The following is a 21,506-nucleotide window of genomic DNA, read 5'->3' as shown; positions in this document are numbered from 1 at the left end:
CATCTTCCTCAGAAACCAAAGAAAATGGTTGACAAACATGTTTTTTACAAACTCAGTGTTAGACTTTGATCAGCAGGATAACCTGATGTTTTAAAGGCATTTTAGTCATGCTGTATGAGAGTCCAGTTATTACTCAGTATTTATGGATGATGTTCTAAATTAGGCTCAAATATGTGGCAGACATTTAATCCCATTTCAGTTTGGCATCATCCTGAGCCAGATTATCCAGCACACACTCTGACCACAGGCCCAGGGGCCACGCACAGCTGGGCTCCATCCAAGAGACAGGAAACAAAGCAACATAATAATAAAGGGCACCATTTGATCTTCTTACAATTTACCTCTTCAAGTCAAACACAGTAAAAACATGAGCATATCTATGTTTTCTGACAAAATGATGTGACAGTTAGAATAAAGTGGTGGTGTTACAGCCGGCAGTTCTCCTCTCTGCATCCGAGGCTGTTAGGCTACGTTCACACTGCAGGTCTTAATGATCAATTCTGATTTTTTGATCAAATCCGATTTTTTGGTCTGCTTGTTCACACTACAAATAAAATGCGACAGCAAACCCGCTCTAGTGTGAACGCTGAAAGCGGCCCGCATGCGCAAAAGAAGACGTCACACACAACGCGCTCTATTTAGACCCAGAGCAAACAATATTGTTTGACTGATGGCCCTTAATATAAAGACTAAGGAATTTACGTTTCCCAATTTTTGCTTTAAGTTATTTTGTTATTTACATAATAATGTAGATGACCTAATAATGATCCTTATCGCTGTTTTAGAGGAGCGGTGCTTCAAAGGATAGTTGCAGATTTCTGTCAGAATCTGCAGATTATACAGTACAAATAAAATGTTCACGTTGTCTTCCCAACAGTTTCACTAAAATCTACACTGGATGGCCAGGAAGCGTTCGCGATGTCTTCTCCGGCGCTTCTCCGGCGCTGATAATTGGCGTCTGTCTTGTGTCAGTGACGTAAAAGACGGATTTAATGTGACATGACCATTCAAACAGCAGTCGCTTCCAAATTCAGCTACAGGACTTCCACATAAATTAAAGCAGCAGAAGTGGCATCATTTATGTGCTTCAGCTCTTCTTACATTTTACCGCCAAGACGTTTCAAAAGGAGCAACTTTTAATTTGAAGGCCAGCTATCTCTGTTTTCCTGTTTTCATTGTTGGATAATGGAACAAGTCGATGCTTCAGTGCATTGAATTGTGTTACACAAAAATAAGAAAAGCAAAGTTTTCACGTTGTTCAGGCAGAATCAAGTGCTGAAGAATGAATTCACACATCAATAAACATTTTCATCAGCACAAGCAGGACTGAGAGTCGACACAGAGTCAGTCTGTGATTATAAAAAGTATAAAATGTGTTATTATAACAGCAGAAAATCTGCATTATAAACACAGACTGATTGTGAAGACTAAACAGAGTGATGTCATAATCTGATGAACATCTGCTCTTCACATCTGTGCTTCAGCTCCTCGTACTGTGTTTGACATGACACAATGATTCAGTCTCTCTCAGACCTGCAGACTTTTAATGAGAATCTTTGTTTGGCTTTAATCTGCAGATGAAAGAGGAAGATGGTGTCACATTTAGGCTTCCATAATGTCCACAGTCTGTCAGTGAGATCTGATCCAGAGTCAGAGTGAAGACACACATTTGGACTGTTTCCTGTTTTGAATCTGACTCCAGAACATTTTGAATGAGTTCAGCTCAGTGAAGAGTTCCAGCTGGAAAGATGATCTCTGTTTGCTACCTGCTGCTGTCAGGTACGACTGTTCACGTCTACACGCAGGAAAAACCTGCTGACTGTTACCAAACGGAGCAGAAATCTCATCACTGGACAATAATGATGAATGAACTCAGAGCTGCTGATATCAGGTCTGATTTCAAGGGAACTAAACACAGAAATGATTGGCTCATTTTAGCTTTCTGAGCCATTATCTGCTGGTGTGTCGCTAGTTGGCAGAAAAAGATTTGTATTCCTGTTCTGGGCTTCAGTGTTTATGACACCAGATCCAGGTGACAGCAAGTCAAAATGATGTTACCTGTCTGTGTCCAGCAGCAGCCTGTATTCACTTTGAATATTGTTATAAACTGACATGGATCAGTTTGTCTTTGATATATTTGTAAATGTCACTGTTTCCATTGGACCTGAGTGACGGTACAAAGACAGAGAGGGAGAGAAAGGAGAGAGCAGGATGGAGACAGCAAAGAGAGAGCGAACACAAGCAGGTGAGAGTGGACAGGTGACCAAGGTCAGCAACCAATCAGAAAGCTTCTGTTTGACCCACAGTCACTGATGATGACTGCACATAACCAAGCAGTGTGTTACTCTGATATCAAATATGGATCCTGCTCTTATAATAATGATCATCAGATGATATTATTGTGTTATTTTGTAGCTGAATACGATGTTTGTGTGATTATCAGTGAAAGAAGCAGTGAGGAGGATGGAGAGAGAGAGAGGACAGAGGGTGAAGTTAGAAACACTAAAAGGATTTTTCATGGATTTCATGGATGATTTGAGTGATTTCCAGCAGGACACTTAAACGTGTCAGTGGACGTCCTAAAGAACATATTCACTGATATGAAACGTGTCATTGAACAGGATTAATATCAGTGGAAACATGGTGGAAACAGCTGTGACTGCATGGATGTGACACACTTCAAATCTGTTCTCCACTCTTGGATTTGGGATCCATGGAGCTGCTGCTGAGTCTGTACAATAAAGGATGGTGTGGAAGGCTGCAGCGTACGGACACAAACACTTTGTGGTTACAACCTAAACCTCCCACCTTCTATAAAGCACTGATGACATCATGACGGTTGGCTGCCAGGAAGTGAGCTCGGGGATGTAAACAGCAGCCAGAAACACAGCAGTGACAACTAAACATTGAACAATCAGCTCTGTGATTAATGAGGACATGAAGTCAGACATTGGTCATTAGGAGCAGCAGCAGGAATTATAGTGGATCCATGTGCTGCTGTCACATCGGCGTTAGCTCACAGTAGTGGTGCAACGGATCAAAAATCTCACGGTTCGGATCGGATCACGGTTTTAAAGTCACGGATCGGATCAATTTTCGGATCAGCAAAAATAGAAAAAAAAGACAAAAATTCTACTCGCCGTTTACTTATTTAATTTTTTTTTTTGCCTATTAAAAACATTCAACTGAAGACTCATTCCACGCACTTATATAAAAACAAATTAAGGTGCATATGGACATTATGGACCATGCTGGGCAGCCTCTGCATCCTCTGCACACGGCCATAAACAACCAGAGGAGTCTGTTCAGTGACAGGTTGCTTCTCCTAAAGTCAAGGACCAGCAGACTTAAAAAGTCCTTTGTCCCACACGCCATCAAACTGTTTAACTCCTCGCTGGAGGGGAGAGGGAGGGGAAACATGGACAAAGGAGGGGGGAACAAGTAGCTGTAGTGCCTTTTCACTGTGCAATAGTTTTTGTTAATATCCAACGGTGTAATAGACTCACAATACTTGAAATGTGCCGTTCCCTTGTATTCTTATTCCCATTTATTCTATTGATCCCTTTTGTATTCTCTGTATTTATAAATGTGTATATTTCTGCTCACGTTCTGCAACTTCTGTGGGTGCTGTGCTACTGGAAACTGAATTTCAGTTTGAACCCACCGGAGGGACAAATAAAGGAATATCTAAATGAGTTGACAAATCCATTTGGAATTATTGCCATTTCTGAAACATGGATCAATGCGGAAAAAGGACTGGACTTTGGACTGGAGGGATATCATGTGAATTTTGTAAATAGAAGGAACAAAAGTGGAGGGGGAGTGGCTGTGTATGTGGATAAAAACCTAAATTACAAGGTGGTGGAAAGTATGACAACTGCGATTGATCATTTATTAGAATGTATAACAATTGAAATTTATAAGGAAAAAGAGAAAAATGTAATAATTAGCTGTATATATAGAACACCTGGCTCTAGTATTCAAGTATTTAATGACTTCATAGAAGAAATATTCTCTAAAACAAATCAAAAAGTTATGTTTATCTGTGGTGATTTTAATATTGACCTGTTGAATCAGAAAAAGCATAAAATGACCGACGAATTCCTAAACACTATGTACAGTTTGAGTTTACATCCTAAAATAACCAGGCCTAGCAGAATTACACCACATTGTGCCACCTTACTTGACAATATTTTCACCAACAATATGGAAAACAACATTGTGAGTGGATTATTAATTAATGACATCAGTGATCACCTACCAGTTTTTGCAGTTTATAACACTAATTATAATAGAAATCAGCATGAAGAACAACTGAGATACAGACGAGTAAGGACAGAAGAAACTATGAATGCACTTAAGAACGATCTATTAAATCAGGACTGGGACAATGTGTATAAAGAAACTATCAATATCAGTAAATATCAGTAAAATATCAGTGGAAACATGGTGGAAACAGCTGTGACTGCATGGATGTGACACACTTCAAATCTGTTCTCCATTCTTGGATTTGTGATCCATGGAGCTGCTCTGTGCTGAGTCTTTACAATAAAGAAATGGTGTGGAAGGTTGCAGCGTACGGACACAAACACTGTGTGGTTACAACCTAAACCTCCCACCGTCTATAAAGCATTGATGACATCATGACGTTTGGCCAGCACTGCCAGGAAGTTAGCTCGGGGATGTAAACAGCAGCCAAAAACACAGTAGTGAATTCCATCAGCAGAAAATAGGGACGACATTTCAGCAGCAACAACTAAACACTGAACAATCAGCTCTGTGATTAATGAGGAAATGAAGTCAGACATTGATCATTAGGAGCAGCAGCAGAAATGAGAGTGAATCCATGTGCTGCTGTGACATCAGTGTTAGAATAGAATAAACTAGAATTCAACTTTATTGTCACTGCACATGTCACAAGTACAAGGCAACGAAATTCAGTTTGCATCCACCCAGAAGTGCTTTAGCCATGATATAGATATATTACAACATATATGTTGTAATATAGAATAGAATAGAATAGAATAGAATTCAACTTTATTGTCATTGCACATGTCACAGGTACAAGGCAACGAAATGCAGTTTGCATCCATCCAGAAGTGCTTTAGTGATATAGATATATTACAATATATATTAGCAATAATATAGATATGTACGTATATTACAGAAATGGGTCTATTATGGTATGTTATAATGTACACGGTATGAAGTATGTTGTGAATATTCTATAACTATAGGTATGTACAGGCTGTAGTGAGTACAAGCTATGTACAGGAAATGAACAGGATATAAATATGAAAAACTATACAGAATATGAAATAAATAACTTTACAGAAATCTAAGTTATACAGCTATACAGAAATGGGAACTATGCAAGTTGTAAACAGTTGTAGGGTTAAAAATTATTGTATGTACAGAATGATTATTTACACAGAGCTATACAGTAGTGCAGTTAAGATAAGTGAGGGTGTGGATAATTTCTACAGAGGCTGTATAAAGTGCTAGTGGTTGTGAGTAGTGGTTCAGTCCATGTTATTATTGTGTGTTTGAGGGTACGGTTGTCCATTGTGGGTGTGTGTGTGTTCAGTCCATGAGTTTAACGTGGGTCAGATGTCAGGAGGCAGAGTTCAGGAGTCTGACAGCTGTGGGGAAGAAGCTGTTCCGGTACCTGGTGGTCTTAGTCCGGAGGCTCCTGTAGCGCCTCCCAGAGGGCAGGAGGGTGAAGAGTCCATGTGATGGGTGACTGGGGTCTCTGATGATTTTCCCAGCCCTTTTCAGACACCGCTTCCTGTAGATGTCTTTTATGGCAGGAAGTGGTGCTCCGCGCGATGCGCTGGGCAGTTTTCACGACCCTCTGCAACGCCTTCCGGTCCGAGGCAGAGCAGTTCCCATACCAGACTGTTATACAGTTGGTCAGGATGCTCTCGATGGTACAGCGATAGAAGTTCACCAGGATGTCTGAGGACAGGTGGTTCTTCCTCAGAGTCCTCAAGAAGAAGAGGCGCTGGTGAGCCTTCTTGACCAGCTTGGAGCAGTTGGTCGTCCAGGTGAGATCCTCGGAGATGTGGACTCCCAGGAACTTGAAGCTGCTCACACGCTCCACAGCCGCCCCTTAATGTGAATGGGTGGATGTGGGTCAGCATTCCTCCTGTAGTCCACGATGAGCTCCTTGGTCTTCTCGGTGTTAAGCAGCAGGTTGTTTGTGTCGCACCACTCAGCCAGACGATCCACCTCCTCTCTGTAGGCGGCCTCATCGTTGTCACTGATGAGGCCAATCACCGTGGTGTCATCTGCAAACTTAATGATGGTGTTGGAACCATCAGCAGGTCTGCAGTCATGGGTGAAGAGGAGTAGAGGAAAGGGCTCATCACACAGCCTTGTGGTACACCGGTGTTCATTGTGATGGTAGATGAGCAGTGGTTATCCAGCCGGACATGTTGGGGGCGGTTGGTCAGGAAGTCCAGTAACCATTTGCAGATGAGGGAACTGATGCCCAGGTCTGTCAGTTTCCTGATGAGTTGTGAGGGGTGGATTGTACTGAACGCTGAACTGAAGTCTATAAACAGCATTCTGGCGTAGGTGTTGTTGTCCAGGTGTGAGAGCACAGAGTGCAGTGCGATGGAGACTGCATCCTCTGTGCTCCTGTTCTGGCGGTATGCGAATTGGTGGGGGTCCAGGGTGGGGGAGACAGGATTTGAAGTGTGCTAGGACCAGCTGCTCTAAGTACTTAGTGATGATGGGGGTGAGTGCTACTGGGCGGTAGTCATTGAGGCAAGATGGGTTGGAGTTTTTGGGTATCGGGACGATGGAGGTGGATTTGAAGCAGGCCGGTACCACAGCGTGGGCCAAGGACAGGTTGAATATGTCTGTCAGCACTCCTGCAAGCTCCCAGAACACGCTCTGAGAACACGCCGGGGATACCATCAGGACCTGCAGCCTTGTGGACATTGATCCTGCTCAGCACCGCTCCTACATCGGTGGGGGAGAGAGTCAGTGGTTGGTGGTCTGGCGTCACATCTGCTTTGGTTGTGGTTGTGGGGTTCCCTCGCTCAAAACGAGCATAAAAGTTGTTGAGCTCGTTGAGGAAGGAGACATCAGAGGATGTGGGGGAGGGTTTGGTGGTCCTGTAGTCTGTGATGGTCTGGAGTCCTTGCCACATGCGTCGGGGTTGGAGTTGGAGAAGTGTTCTTTCACCTTCTTTTGTAATGGTGTTTGGCTTTTTGATGCCCTTCTTTAGATTAGCCCTGGCTGTACTGTAGGCGTGTGCATCTCCTGACCTAAAAGGCGGTGTTGCGGGCCTTCAGGAGGAGACGAACATCACGGTTCATCCAAGGCTTCTGGTTGGGGTACATGGTGATCCGTTTCTGGGTGGTGACACTGTCTGTGGTTTTGGAGATGTAATCCAGTACAGATGAGGCGTACTGGTCCAGGTCTGTGTGGGTCAACATATTCCAGTCTGTGTTTTTAAATCTGTCCTGAGCACCGCGCCTGTCCCCTCTGGCCACATTTTTAATTGTCCTCACAGCAGGTTTCACACGTTGGATGAGTGGTGAATACCTAGGTGTGAGGAACAGGGAGAGATGGTCCGACTGTCCAATGTGGGGGAGGGGTGTTGCTTTGTAGGCTCCAGCCAAGTTGGAATAAACATGGTCTAAAGTCTTGTCCCCTCTGGTGTGGCAGGAGACATGTTGGTGGAATCTGGGGAGGACTGTCTTTAAGTTGGTGTGGTTGAAGTCGCCAGCAACAATAAAAGCAGCCTCGGGGTGTTTATTCTGGTGTTTGTTAATGGCTGCAGAAAGTTCTTTCATGGCCAACCTAGCATTAGCGTCAGGGGGTATATACACGGCAGTGAGTATGATAGAAGTGAGTTCTCTGGGGAGATGATAAGGTGTTAAGGAATAAACATATATTCTTAGTGTTTATTTTCTGATTATATTGTTTTATGTATTTTAGTAATAAAGGCTTGTAAAGCAAGGCCACTTTTGACTCACAAACTAAGTGCTCAGCCAGACTGAAAAACAGGAAGTTAGTGTGCAGCTGTACAAGCATATTAATGAATACAGGAAGCTAGACAGAAAAAGAGGAAACTAGTGACATATAAGGAGTTGTTTGTATCGAAACTGTGTGTGACGTGCTGCAAAATATATAGCGAGACTGGCTGCTGCTGCTCCAGACTGGAGCTGATGTCTCTCTGCTCAGTCTCCGTTCCTGAGAATGTAAAATAAAGATCATTTTTTGAGTTAGACCACTTTGAGCTGTTTGTCTTTCTTCACCGCCGAAAGAATGTAAAGAACTAAATTTAATAAAGGTCTGGATTTGACTATTAAAAACTCCACATTAGGTGAGCAGTGACTCTCAGTAGTAGTGAAGTTCATGCACCAAGCATTTTTAATATAAATGCACAAACCTCCACATCTGATCTTGCCGGAGTCATCTGCTAGCCTGTCGGCTCGGTGTGTGTGGCGTCCTGCTAACTCAAGAGCATTGTCCGGGCAGCTGCTGTTCAACCATGTTTCAGTGAAAAACATGCCATTTGAGTCCATAATCCGTCTGTTGTTAGTGATGGAGAGCCGTATCTCATCCATTTTGTTTGCCAGTTAACGGACATTGGCGAGGAAAATACTGGGCAAAGGCAGCCGGTGTGGTGTTAGCTTTAGCTTAGCCCGGAGCCCTCCGCACCTACATCGCCTTTGTTTACGTTCTCGGCGCCGACTGCGTGCACTTCCGCCCGGCCGGGGAGAGTGGGCAGCCTCCGGTGTTCTGGAGATCTCTGGGATGAGTCGGAGATCGGCGATAAAACTGTTGCAGTTATGAGTCCAAATGTCCAGAAGCTCTTGTCTGCCATAGCTCAGCAACGCACAGCAATTCCGGATGAATAATCCGGTGAAAAGTAGATAAAAAACCGCTAAATAGCAGATTCTGGAGAGACACTGAGCCTGGCGTTGTTCACGCGCCGCTATCTTGGTCGCAAGTCACAAGTTAGCAAGTTAGCTCACATATTTGACACATGTTCAGTCCAGATGTCAGCAGTGTCTTCTCACTCAGTTTGTCCCACCTTTGGCAGTAAGAGAGCACAGGTGGTTCACCTCTGAGCCCTCACTCTGAACCACAGCACTGTCATTCATCAGTACATCACACTTTAATCACACTAAACCAGAGTCTTCCTCAGCACCTTCATCCTCACTCACCATGTTTATGCCACTAAACTCTGTGTCTGTAGTTCTGTCTGTAGTCAGAGGAGAAGCTCAGACGGTGACTGCTCTGGATATTTGTCACTGTTTTTAACATTAGAGTTCACTTCACAACTAAGAAGCTCTTTATTTCTGTCTTCTCTCTAACAGGAACAACTGAATGACCAACAACAGCAGCAGCAGATTTAAAATACTGCCCCCTAATGACACAACACAGGTACTACATGTAGATTTGAGTCTACAACACACAGCGTATGACTACCAATGCAGGATCATGCTAAGTGCAGACACACATTTCCTGATCAACACGAAATATCATTTTATCTGAGAAACTCAAACTAATGGGAGTCATTTAGTACTGTGTATATCTGAAGAACTAAACTACTAATCTACACTAATTAATGATGTTAATGAACACATCTAGACTCACCGAGCCTTTCTGCAGTTCCTCACAGCTGGAATCAGTCTCTGTCGTCCCTGCTCTGATGTGTTGTACTTCTGCAGGTCCAACTCATCCAGAACCTCCTCTGACATCTGCAGCATGAAGGCCAGAGCTGAGCAGTGGATCTCAGAGAGTTTCTTCTCTGATCTGTTCTCTGACTTCAGGAACTCTTGGATCTCCTTAAATAATGAGAGGTGGTTCATCTCCATCAGACAGTGGAAGATGTTGATGCTTCTGTCAGGAGAGATTTTATTACTGTTCATCTTCTTCAGGTTGTTGATGACTCTCTGGATGGTTTCTGGACTGATCTCTGTCTGACCCAGCAGACCTCCTAAGAGTCTCTGGTTGGATTCCAGACAGAGGCCATGAAGGAAGCGAACAAACAGGTCAAGGTGGCCATTTTTACTCTGGAGGGATTTCTCCATGACTCTGCTCAGAAATACATCGAGTGATTGGAGATCTCTGTTATCAAAAAGACTGAAAATCTTCTTGATCCAAGATTTATGTTTTAGGAAGTTCTTCACCACATCAGTCTTCCTGTTGTTGTGACAGTGGAACATGTAGATAGCAGCCAGAAACTCCTGAATGCTCAGATGAACAAAGCAGTAGACTGGTTTCTGGAAGATCACACACTCTCTTTTGAAGATCTCTGTACAAACTCCTGAGTACACCGAGGCCTCTGTCACATCCAGACCACACTGCTCCAGGTCTTCTTGGTAGAACATGATGTTTCCTTTCTCCAGATGTTCAAACGCCAGCCTCCCCAGCTTCAGAAGAACTTCCCTGTCAGTCTCCGTCAGCTCCTGTGGACTCGTCTCATGTCCCTTATGGTACTTGTTCTTCTTCCTCTTTGTCTGAACCAGCAGGAAGTATGAGTACATGTCGGTCAGGGTCTTGGGCAGCTCTCCTCTCTGCTCTGTAGTCAACATGTGCTCCAGAACTGTAGCAGTGATCCAGCAGAAGACTGGGATTCTACACATGATGTGGAGGCTCCTGGATGTCTTCATGTGGGAGATGATTCTGCTGGACAGCTCTTCATCACTGAATCTCTTCCTGAAGTACTCCTCCTTCTGGGCGTCAGTGAAGCCTCGTACTTCTGTTAGCCTGTCAACACATGTAGGAGGGATCTGATTGGCTGCTGCAGGTCGGGAAGTTATCCAGACGAGAGCTGAGGGAAGCAGTTTCCCCTGGATGAGGTTTGTCAGCAGCTGGCTGACTGATGACTTCTGTGTGACATCAGACAGCAGCTTCCTGTTGGTGAAATCCATTGAAAGTCTGCTTTCATCCAGGCCGTCAAAGATGAACAAAAGCTGAGAGACAGCCAGCTTCTCTGCTGTGACCTTCTGTAATGTTGGATGGAAAACATGGAGCAGCTCCAGAAGACTGTACTGCTCATCTCTGATCAGGTTCAGCTCCCTGAATGAAAGCAGAACCACCACACTGACATGTTGGTTCTCCAAGCCCTCTGCCCAGTCCAGAGTGAACTTCAGCACTGAGAAGGTTTTTCCAACACCAGCGACGCCATTGGTCAGAACCACTCTGATGGGTCTCTGTTGGTCAGGTAAGGCTTTAAAGATGTCCTGGCACCTGATTGGAGTGTCATGGAGGGCGTCCATCTTGGAAGCTGTCTCCAGCTGCCTCACCTCATGTTGGGTATGAACCTCTTCACTCTGTCCCTCTGTGATGTAGAGCTCAGTGTAGATCCTGTTGAGGAGGGTTCTACTTCCTGTTTCATCACTTCCTTCAGTCACACGTTCACATCTCCTCCTCAGACTGATCTTATGTTCATCTAAAACCTCCTGCAGACCAACATCTGCTGAAAGAAAGAAAGACAATGAGACTAAAGAGAAAGAAAACTCTTCAATGTCTGAACAACACAACAAGAAGTCCAGTTTTCAGAAATGAGTCCATCAGCAGACAGATGTTCAGTCTTACTTTGTACACAGCTGCTCTGACTGGCTGTCTGCAGTCCAGCTCTGGTTCTTGATCTTTCTCCACACTGGGGACAGGAGGAGTCTCCTGATGAAGCAGACTGGTCCCAGTATAAGGAGATGCACTGTCTACAGAACCAGTGTCCACAGCTGGTAGAGACTGGATCCTTCAGGACATCCTGGCACAAAGCACAGCAGGACAGCTGCACCTCCTCACAAACACCACTCCTCTTCCTCTCTCTGTGAACACAAAACTTTTCAGTTTGAAGGTAGCGTTCAGTCTGGAAACAAAGTGATTCTTCATTGATTTCATCAGCACCAATGAGCTGCTTTTCCTGTCTGCCTGTCTTATTAAACACTCAGTGATCTGCCTGCAGTTTGCTATGAATACACACTTCCTGCAAACATTTCACAATAAAAGCCTTCCTTCAGAGGGCGCTGCTTATATCCTTCATGTTTTCCAGTCAGTGTGCAGCTTAGCTTGGTTTAGTTCATTTAGATTATTTTACAAAAGTAACTGATTAGTAGGGATGGGTACCGGTATCGAGGGTTCTGACATAAACGGTAGTAACCAGACCGAAAATCAGCGCACATTTCGGTGCTTTATTTCGGTGCTTTTTTCCCCCTGAGCTGTTCACTTTAGATTCTAGCCAATCATTTTACGTTTCCAAGGATAGTAGGCGGGCCCAGGTACGTACGTTCTTTTAGAGCAGAGCTACAGATTAAAAATGCCCAAGGCGAAGCGATCAAAAGTCTGGCTGTACTTCACAGCAAAAGATGCAAACTCAGCAGCCTGCAACAAGTGCTTTAAGCTGATACTGTGATACTGTTCAAAGGAGGTATCACCTCGAATCTGATCAAACACCTGGCGACGCATAGCGGGGGTTTTTTTAAAGCCAAGAAATGTGCCGTATTTGATAGCTTGCTGCGAGACCTCACACCGAGCACATCTACTGTGGGTGTGGTGTCTGTTATCGGACGCGGAGTTAGCAACAACCCCCAAAAACCCGAAGAGGAGAGTCCTGGCCCCTAGCCCTGCCAGTGTAGCAGAAATGATGACGGATGATGATGGCAGCAGCAGCAGCCGTTCTTCTCTGCGTGAGTAGCTTAATGTTGTTCGTGTGTAATTTACGTTGAGTAGGCTAACCACGTTATTAAATTAATGCACTTAAGGTGAACTAGCAAACCCCATCGAAGTTACATGCGGCTGTCTTCTTGTTTGATGGCAGATACTCACTTCACCCTGGCCAAAAAAGCTAAAATGACCAAAGAAAAAGTGGAAAACAGCGGTTTGAGCACCGTTTAAGCACCGGCATCATTTCAAAAGTACCGGTTTGGTACTGGTATCGGATAAAACCTAAACGATACCCATCCCTACTGATTAGTTACAGAAACATATTCAAGGTGAGCAGGTTCTCCTCCAGCATAAACTCTAACCAGATAAAACATGAAAGAATGTAAAAAGTGTCACAACTTTCAGTCAGACTGTACTCGGTGCTACATTACAGATGTGGTTTCTGACAGCTGCTCCAGCTGCAGGAATAAACACACACAAGTCTAAACGTGTTTGTCTTTGCTGCTTCTTTATTATTTAACAACACAATGTTTAGTTCTTGTTCCAGTTGAGCATTAGTTATTGTAGGAAAGACTAAGGAAAGGAAACAATCAAAGGGAACACTAACAAATCACCTTCTGTACCGGGTTCTCCAGGTGATGAGCCTCTATGTCCACACTAGTAGTAGGCTCCAGTAGCACCTCTTTATATATTTATTCATTTATTATTTATGTGTGTGATTCTCCTATTCTTTTCCCCCAACCTCATTTTGATCAGGACAAGTTTTTCTCTGAGTTAAACTAATCAGACTTTTCTCTGTGTGCAGCAGCTGTGGGATGAAGGCTTGAGGACGTCTACAAAGAGACTAAATAGTTCACAATATTTCCTAAGTTCAGTCTCAGGAGTGAAGCTTCATCACAGTCATGTTCACAGCTCTGGTCTCCGCTGATCAAACTACAACTCTTAGATTAGAACTACAGACTTCTAAATATTATTTTATCAAACTTATTCTCACAGGACAACATGACAGATTATTTCATGTTTGTCCAAATGATTTTTTTCATGACATTTAGGCGTTATTGTATTTTAAATGAGTCGTATCCGGGAAGTAGATAAAAAAAGAAAACAAATCGAACACAAATATTTCAGATTTAGCTGTATGCAGTATTTTTGGAGTGCAGTGCTTTATCCTTGCAGCGCTGCCATGACAACAAACTGTTGTTCAGTGTTGTCCTGATGGAGGTCTCATTAACAGCAGCCAGTATGATCCAGGCTTTAGCTGCTGGGCTCTTTGGCTAAGTTCACACTGCAGGCGAAAGCGCATCAAATCCGATTTTTTTGACCCTATGCGACCCATATCCGATCATGGTATGACAGTGTGAACGGATTTTCAAATCCTACCTGGGTCACTTTCGTATGTGGTACTGAATCCGATACATATCTGATGTTTTCTAAAGCAACTGCTGTTTGAATGGTCATGTCACATTAAATCCGTCTTTTACGTCACTGACACAAGACAGACGCCAATTATCAGCGCCGGACAAGCGCCCGAGAAGACATTGTGAATGCTTCCTGGCCATCCAGTGTAGTGAAACTGTTGGGAAGACAACGTTGGAGAAACGTGAACATTTTATTTGTACTGTATAATCTGCAGATTCTGACAGAAATCTGCAACTATTCTTTGAAGCACCGCTCCTCTCTAAAACAGCAATAAGGATCATTATTAGGCCATATGTAAATAACAAAATAACTTTATAACTTAAAGCAAAATTGGGAAACGTAAAGTCCAAAACAAGTCTTTATATTAAGGGCCATCAGTCAAACAATACTGTTTGGTCTGGGTCTAAACAGAGCGCGATGAGTGTGAATTCTTCTTTTGCGCATGCGGGCTTCTTTGAGGGTTCACACTAGAACGCGTTTGCTGTCACATTTTGTTTGTAGTGTGAACAAGCAGACAAAAACATCGGATTTGATCAAAAAATCGAAATTGAGCATTAAGACCTGCAGTGTGAACGTAGCCTTTGTGACCTCTCAGACTGTTTAACAGATCAGACACAAAGTCATTAGAATCAGAGACAGAGCTGCTCTGCTCTGCTCTGTTTCCTGTGCCTTCTGGTTTAGTTCCTCCTGTTTCCATGTTCGCTCTGTCTTACCAGTCAATTGCATCAGTGTCAAGTCTTACTCTGTATCTTATGTTTCCTTTCATTTTCCTTTGATAGTCCCTCGTCTTGTGTTCATTTTCTTCCTCCCTGTCTCGTGTGTGTGATTACCTACATCTGTTCCCCTCCTGTGCCTCATCCCCCCCGTTATCCTTAGTTTATTTAAGCCTGTGTTTTACTCTGCCTGTTTTCACGTCAAGTCTTTATAATTGTGGATTCAGGTATCCTGAACCCATCTTTGGACATTTGTAAGTAAATATTTTAAAACTCTATCAAAGACTCCTGATGTGGCTGTTTGGAGAAGGAAAAGAGGGAGAAAGTGGAGCATTAAGCTGAGGCTTCATTCACTGCAAACCTACAGTTATGTTTTTGTATTTCTAGTGTATGTTCACAGCTGAAATGAAGCTGCCTCTTTGACTTCATCATGTTGTGTTTGGGTCCAATCCTGCCTGCCACGCAGTGCTACAGGACAAAGTCTAATATTTTTATCTTTTTAATGAATCTTTGGTCATATTTATCCAGCAGTGTTCATATGCCTTTTTCAGGGTCAAACTCAAGCTGTCAGGATCCTGGGTCTCCTTAGTTCTTTGTGATTTTTGTATTTTGTACTCGTGTGATTTATTCTATGGTTTCTAGTTTTGATCCCTTGCCCTTCATGTTTCTCTGTGCACCCTCTGTTCCATGTAAGTCTGTGTTTCTTAGTTGCTGTCTCCACCGTGTCAAGTTCACGTCTCTGTGTTATACTTCCTGTTTTACTTTGAAGGTCTGTGTCTTATGTGAATGTGTCCTGCTTTGCTTCCTTGTCTCATCAGTTCTGATTTCTCCCAGCTGTGCCCTCCTTCGGTGTCTCATTCCCCTGGTTACTTCCCAGTGTATTTAAACCCTGTGTTTCTCTGAGTCAGTGTCGCATCGTCCCTTATGCTGTGTGATCCTTTGTGTGCCTCTCTGCGGAACGTTAGGTTATATTCTCCCAGTCTAGGTTAGTTCTTCATTACTTGTATCTTTTTCCTGCATCTACAATAAACTGCCCTTTTGAGTTCATTCCCGTGTTGCGAGTCCTGCATTTTGAGTCCTCACCTCCTGCCTGCACACAGCGATTCATGACAGAACGACGCGACCAGTACATGGACCCAGCAGCACTCGCCCCGTCTGATGAGCTGAAGTAGGATATCATTTATTCAGTAAACAAGCTATGTGACCTGTGGCTGAATCACCCAGGGGAGGAGTTTCAGCGTGCTGTAGCCAAACGGCTACAACGATTGGTTTCTGGTCTCCCCTGGCTTTTGGACTCACTTCACCCACTCATACAGGAGTTTTTCCTTAATGAGCTTCATCTGCATCCCCCTGTTGCTACCACTCACCCACCCAGCTCGGGGAACGATGTGCTTCCCAGCCCGTCGGACTTGGAGTTGCCTGGCCCATTGGAGCCATCACCGAGGAGGAAGCGACGGCCGCGCCACCGGCGCGTCACCCCACAGCCAGACCCCAGGATCTCAAAGCAGCTGGCTGTGGTGAGTGAAAAGCACACTATATTTTTTGCATTGGCTGCCCAGCCTGAAGCTCTCTTAGCTGCCCAGCCAGCAGCTCAGTCGGCTGCCCAGCCACGAGCTCAGTCGGCTGCCCAGCCACGAGCTCAGTCACCGTCCCCTGTGTCCCCACTAGCTCCGTCCCCTGTGTCCCCGCTAGCTCCATTCTCATTTCAGCTATCACTTCAGCCTCCTACATTGCCATTAGCCCAGTCTGCTATTCAGTGTCCAGTTCAACCTCTAGTTTGGCCACTTGTACAATCCATTGCATTTTCCGTTCAATCCATTGCTCATGTGCCTATTCAGTTCCGAGCTCAGTCTCCTGCGCTGCCACTAGTTCAATTCCCCGGAGCACTTTGGTCTCCCTCAGTTCAGTCTGCCGCTCAGTCTCCCTTAGTACAGTCATCTACTCAACCACCAGCTCCACTTTCTCCCCAACCGTCATTACTACCTCTAGCTCAGGTTCCTGTGCAGTCACCCCTAGTTCATTCTCCTGTGCAGTCATCTACTCCACCACCTACTCCACTCTCACCACAACCGTTACAACAGCCGCCAGTTCAGTCCCCTGTGCCAGTTCAGTCCCCTGTGCCAGTTCAGTCCCCTAGTTTGTTACATATTCACCCACCTGGTCTGCTACACATTCAGTCAGGGGTCCCCACACCCTCTGGCCCTGCATCTGCTCGCTCCTGCTGGAGGCTCGAGTGAGCAGGTCAAGCACTCTGCGGCTCCCGCGCCGCCATCTACGTCGTCCGCTGGGGGTTCTGGAGAGCCCGGCCAGCCCTTCCTCGTGTCCGCTGGGGGTTCTGGAGATCCCAGCCAGCCCTTCCTCGTGTCCGCTGGGGGTTCGGGAGAGCCCGGCCAGCCCATCCTCGTGTCCGCTGGGAGGTCCAAGGGGCCACTTCAGCGTCTTTATCCTCACCTGGTCCAGCCTCAGCGTCTTCATCCACGCCTGCAGGAGCAGCTTCATCCATGCCTGCAGCATCAGCTCCAGCTTCATCCACGACTGCAGGAGCAGCTTCATCCACGCCTGCAGCATCAGCTCCAGCTTCATCCACGCCTGCAGCATCAGCTCCAGCTTCATCCACGCCTGCAGCATCAGCTCCAGCTTCATCCACGCCTGCAGCATCAGCTCCAGCTTCATCCACGACTGCCTCGTCTGGTCCTGCCTCGTCTGGTCCTGCCTTGTCTGGTCCTGCCTCGTCTGGTCCTGCGGTTGACTCGCCACTTCCTGCAGGGTCGGCCCCCTGAACTGTTTCCACGTCGCCGCCACCGGCATTGCCGTCCGCACGGCAACTACTGAATGACATACAGTACTTTAAGTATGATTTAGTTTCTGTGGAAAGTTAGTGACTGTGTCAGCTAACATCTGCGAGTTAAAAAGATGTTTTTGTCTAATGTTACAGTTAATGTTATATAAAGTATTCTCGTCAGCTCAAATAGGGAATAATGGTGACTTACTTTGGAAACAGTTGTCCTGAGACTGAGTGCATCCATAAGAATATTGTTTTGGTTGTATTGCTTCTAAAACTCAGTACAGACGAGTGAGAGCGAGAGCTGTGTGTCCGTGCCATTCTTTCACCTCTCCTCACTATTTTCCCTGTTTAAGGGCACAACACTAATAACATCATGTACAGTAGGACAGGCATGGAGAACAGCACTGACTGGGAGAGGCTTTGAACAGATGACATACTCAGTTCAATTTAACATAGAAGACTTTAAGAATGCACAAGCATCTACCTAAAATCTATTTAATATATCATCTGTGATTTTATTATAATGGATTGCATTTATATAGCGCTTTTCGGGACCCCTCAAAACGCTTTACAATACCACTATTCATTCACTCTCACATTCATACAACCGGTGAAGGCAAGCTACAGTTGTAGCCACAGCTGCCCTGGGGCAGACTGACAGAGGCGAGGCTGCCATATCGCGCCATCGGCCCCTCTGGCCAACACCAGTAGGCGGTAGGTGAAGTGTCTTGCCCAAGGACACAACGACCGAGACTGTCCGAGCCGGGGCTCGAACCGGCAACCTTCCGATTACAAGACGAACACCCAAGTCTTGAGCCACGATCGCCCATGATCGCCCATTATGTACAATTCTAATGTATTTTGTTAATCTCCCTTAAATAAACAGGCAGCCTTAAAGTATGACATATTCATATACAAAAACATAAATATGTCTACTGTCTCAGTGGCTGATAGTGCCCCACAGGCCTCAGTGTGAGCTTGAAGCCATTTATAATGTTTAAGTAGTTTAATGTGTAGGTGTTAGGGCTGCCACAATTACGTCGACTATCAAAATCATTGACGACTAATTTAATAGTCGACGCGTCATTTGAAGCTTTGTAAGATCCTGAAAGACGCAGGAATAAGTTGTAGGATTTAAGAGTGTAATAATGGACTAAAACAGAAGATCGTCGAGAATTTACTGTTATATTTTAGATAGCAAAGAGTAGACAGCTTAGTTCATTAAACTCCACATTCTGCAAATTTCATTAAACATTTAATAAACTATCATCTTGTCTTTATTTTTAGTTAGCACATACCTTAAACACTTCAAGCTTTAAGCTAATGATAGTTATATAAGAGCAGATGCATGCTGGTGCAATAAGCTGTATGTTTTACGTCCAGTGGATGATGATCTGATTAGTCGACTAATCGCAAAAATAATTGGTGACTAGTTAACTATCAAAATAATCGTTTGTGGCAGCCCTAGTAGGTGCTCATGATAAACAAATTTTGAATGAAAGTCAGGGAACTTTGGTAGCACAGAAACAAGTGGCTATTCTTTGTGACCATATGGTCCCTCATATTACCATTATTTCACCCAAAGGCACCAAGTTAATACTTAAAAAAGCTGCAGCAATACACAAAAATATAAAGAGTACTTCGTGACGACTTTGCTTTTAGCCTTAAACCCTGTGCTGTCCAGGGTATAATTGGCCGTTTTTGACTACTTTTGATTTAAACTCTATATTTCACCTTTAAAAACTGTTTATCTTGCCAATCTCTTATTTTTTCATTTTGACATACTGTATCAGCAATTTATCTAAATTCAAACAAAAAACTTAAAAGACGCGTAGAAAAAAGTTATATTTTTGACTGTAAAAACCACAAACATGTTTAACAAATCATTTTCATAACTTAAAATGCAAATAGAAAATGTATGTTTTTAAAAAAATATTACTTGCCCCTCTGCCTAAACAACCAAATGCCACATTTCCACATATATTTTTTGATTGGTTGACATGGTACACTTTAACACCAATAGGGAAGGGAAGGAGTGTTTTTTTTCTTTTTTTGCTCACAAGCAGAGAATGTTTGCTAGCGCTCGCCTTAAAAAACACCGTTTTTACCATTTCTTCCTGGAGTAAACGCCACCGTTTTATTCATCGCGTGTACTTTTGATCATAACTCTGGTTTTACGTGGCCTATCAAACAATTTGAAAACTGGTATATAGTTTGAAGTCAGTATTTCAACTTTTGACAAAAGTTGCACTTTTATACCTTGAAAAGGCAATATTAAAATTCAAGCATTTTCAAGGATTTCAAGCACCCGTACCAACCCTGATCCAGGAAACACAAACATGTAAAGGAGCTCATCACAGGTCTCTGACCTCGTTGGTCCAGGTTCAGCACTGAAGCCTGGATTGCTGTGTTTGGACCAGTTGCTTCTCACAGACGGACAGCTGAATCCTGCAGACTGTGACCTCTGACCTCTGCAGACAGAAACATGTTTTATTCAATGATAAATTCTCTGATAAAGTCATTGAAGCAGCTGTGATCACACAGACTGCAGATAATGCAGCTGTTTCCTGTCAGCAACAGGCCTCTTAGATTAGAGTACAGCTTTTTACAGGAAAACAAATGTCCCTAAATGCAACAGTGAGCAACAGTCTGGCTGTGTGGCTATGATAGCTGCCGTTAGGAGCGTTCATGTGTTTGCAATTAGACGAGGAGATGTTACCATCATGGAAATGTTAACAAATCCTGAAGCATCACGTGGCACAAACACTTTGTGTTCCTGTCATCTGCAAGCAACAGGAAGTTCATTAATAAAGGCGGGATGGAGACGTGACATCCAGCTGTTACACACACATCTGGGCTCACACAACGAGCCTTTGTCTAATAAAGCAGCTGCTCTCTGAACACTTTTCTGAAGAGGAGCTGCACAAACCTTTGTTTGCTTTCTAGAGCAGCATATTATCCTCACAGAGCACAGCTGGCACGCTTGTTTCTGTTAGCTTAGCCACCAGGATAAAGTCAAACTACCCACTGCTAGCAGCTGTTTCTATCATAGTTTAGGATCCAGATGTGTGAGGTCTAAATTTACACCTGCGATTAAAATGAATAGTTAAAAACAGCCAATTGTGTCCAAATGTGTCTTAAACCAGATAAAATAACAGTTACAGCCGAGCCTGTGTTTCTTTTGAGACACTGCTCTCCTACAGAGATGCATTTTAGAAACCAGGAAATATCAAAATTATTTAAACTGACATCAGTTCATCTTACTAACAGCTCACCTCTTTGCAGCAGAGACTTTAAAATCTATGTAGCCATCTTTAGACCAGTCACTCTTTAAGGACATAGAGCTGGGTGGAGGTCCAGGTTTGAGTCTATGATGGATCCTAAAAAAGTTCAAATCTTCAGTAAAAGCCTGATTACAAATAAACTGATATTATTGACATTAAGTTACTTTTTCTCAGACGACTGTCTTTGCTCAAATTTCTTAATGACATCTTTGACTCTGTTAGTTTTATAGGACACAGAGCTGGATGGAGGTCCAGGTTGGTTCCTGTGAATAATGATGGAGCAGAGATGTGAGTGCTGAGCTGTGACATGGAGAAAAGTCATGGACAGTTAGAGATGGTCATCTCACCTCTGAGCTTTGGTCTGGCTCTCATGTTCCCCACACAGAGTGCTTTTAGAGGGAGGGACTCCCTCCTCTCTGTCCTCACACTGATCCATGCTGCTCAATTCACATCAGCTCACACACACTTTCTACCTTCACCTGCAGAGGAAACACAAATCATTCATGTGCACATCAACTGAAATCCTCCTTTCCATCATGTTTGCTGTCCAAATAGCAGCTGCTTCTTTCCTGTTTCATCTCAGTGTCAGCTGAATGCAGTCAGACAGCAGTGTGAGGCAGAGGAAGCTGCCATCAGCTGCTCTACTATCAGTCCACTAGATGGAGC

At 44.1% G+C, this 21,506-nt stretch overlaps 1 protein-coding gene across 1 annotated transcript; it reads right to left on the bottom strand.

Annotated features, from left to right (window-relative positions):
• Positions 1-1,466: 1,466 nt before the first annotated feature.
• LOC120437815 (protein NLRC3-like) lies at positions 1,467-21,246 on the bottom strand. The gene is made up of 7 exons (XM_039608372.1): positions 21,188-21,246; positions 21,005-21,103; positions 20,832-20,936; positions 19,926-20,027; positions 11,569-11,804; positions 9,622-11,449; positions 1,467-1,571 (listed from the first exon to the last, which is right to left on the bottom strand). The coding sequence occupies exons 3-7, from the start codon at positions 20,894-20,896 to the stop codon at positions 1,544-1,546; spliced, it is 2,259 nt and encodes a 752-aa protein (XP_039464306.1). The 5' UTR covers positions 20,897-20,936; positions 21,005-21,103; positions 21,188-21,246; the 3' UTR covers positions 1,467-1,543.
• Between the last annotated feature and the right edge of the window lie 260 nt (positions 21,247-21,506).

This window comes from Oreochromis aureus, linkage group 3, assembly GCF_013358895.1.
Source record: "Oreochromis aureus strain Israel breed Guangdong linkage group 3, ZZ_aureus, whole genome shotgun sequence".
In the NCBI taxonomy this organism is placed as follows: Eukaryota; Metazoa; Chordata; class Actinopteri; order Cichliformes; family Cichlidae; genus Oreochromis; species Oreochromis aureus.
This window is presented reverse-complemented; position numbering and strand designations above follow the sequence as displayed.

Coding starts and splice junctions, on each gene's coding strand:
- LOC120437815 (XM_039608372.1), bottom strand. CDS start 20,896: ATGTCCTTAAAGAGTGACTGGTCTAAAGATGGCTACATAGATTTTAAA. Junction 20,028..20,831: donor AAAGTCTCTGCTGCAAAGAG/GTGAGCTGTTAG, acceptor TTCTGTCTGCAG/AGGTCAGAGGTCACAGTCTG. Junction 11,450..11,568: donor TCAGAGCAGCTGTGTACAAA/GTAAGACTGAAC, acceptor TCTTTCTTTCAG/CAGATGTTGGTCTGCAGGAG.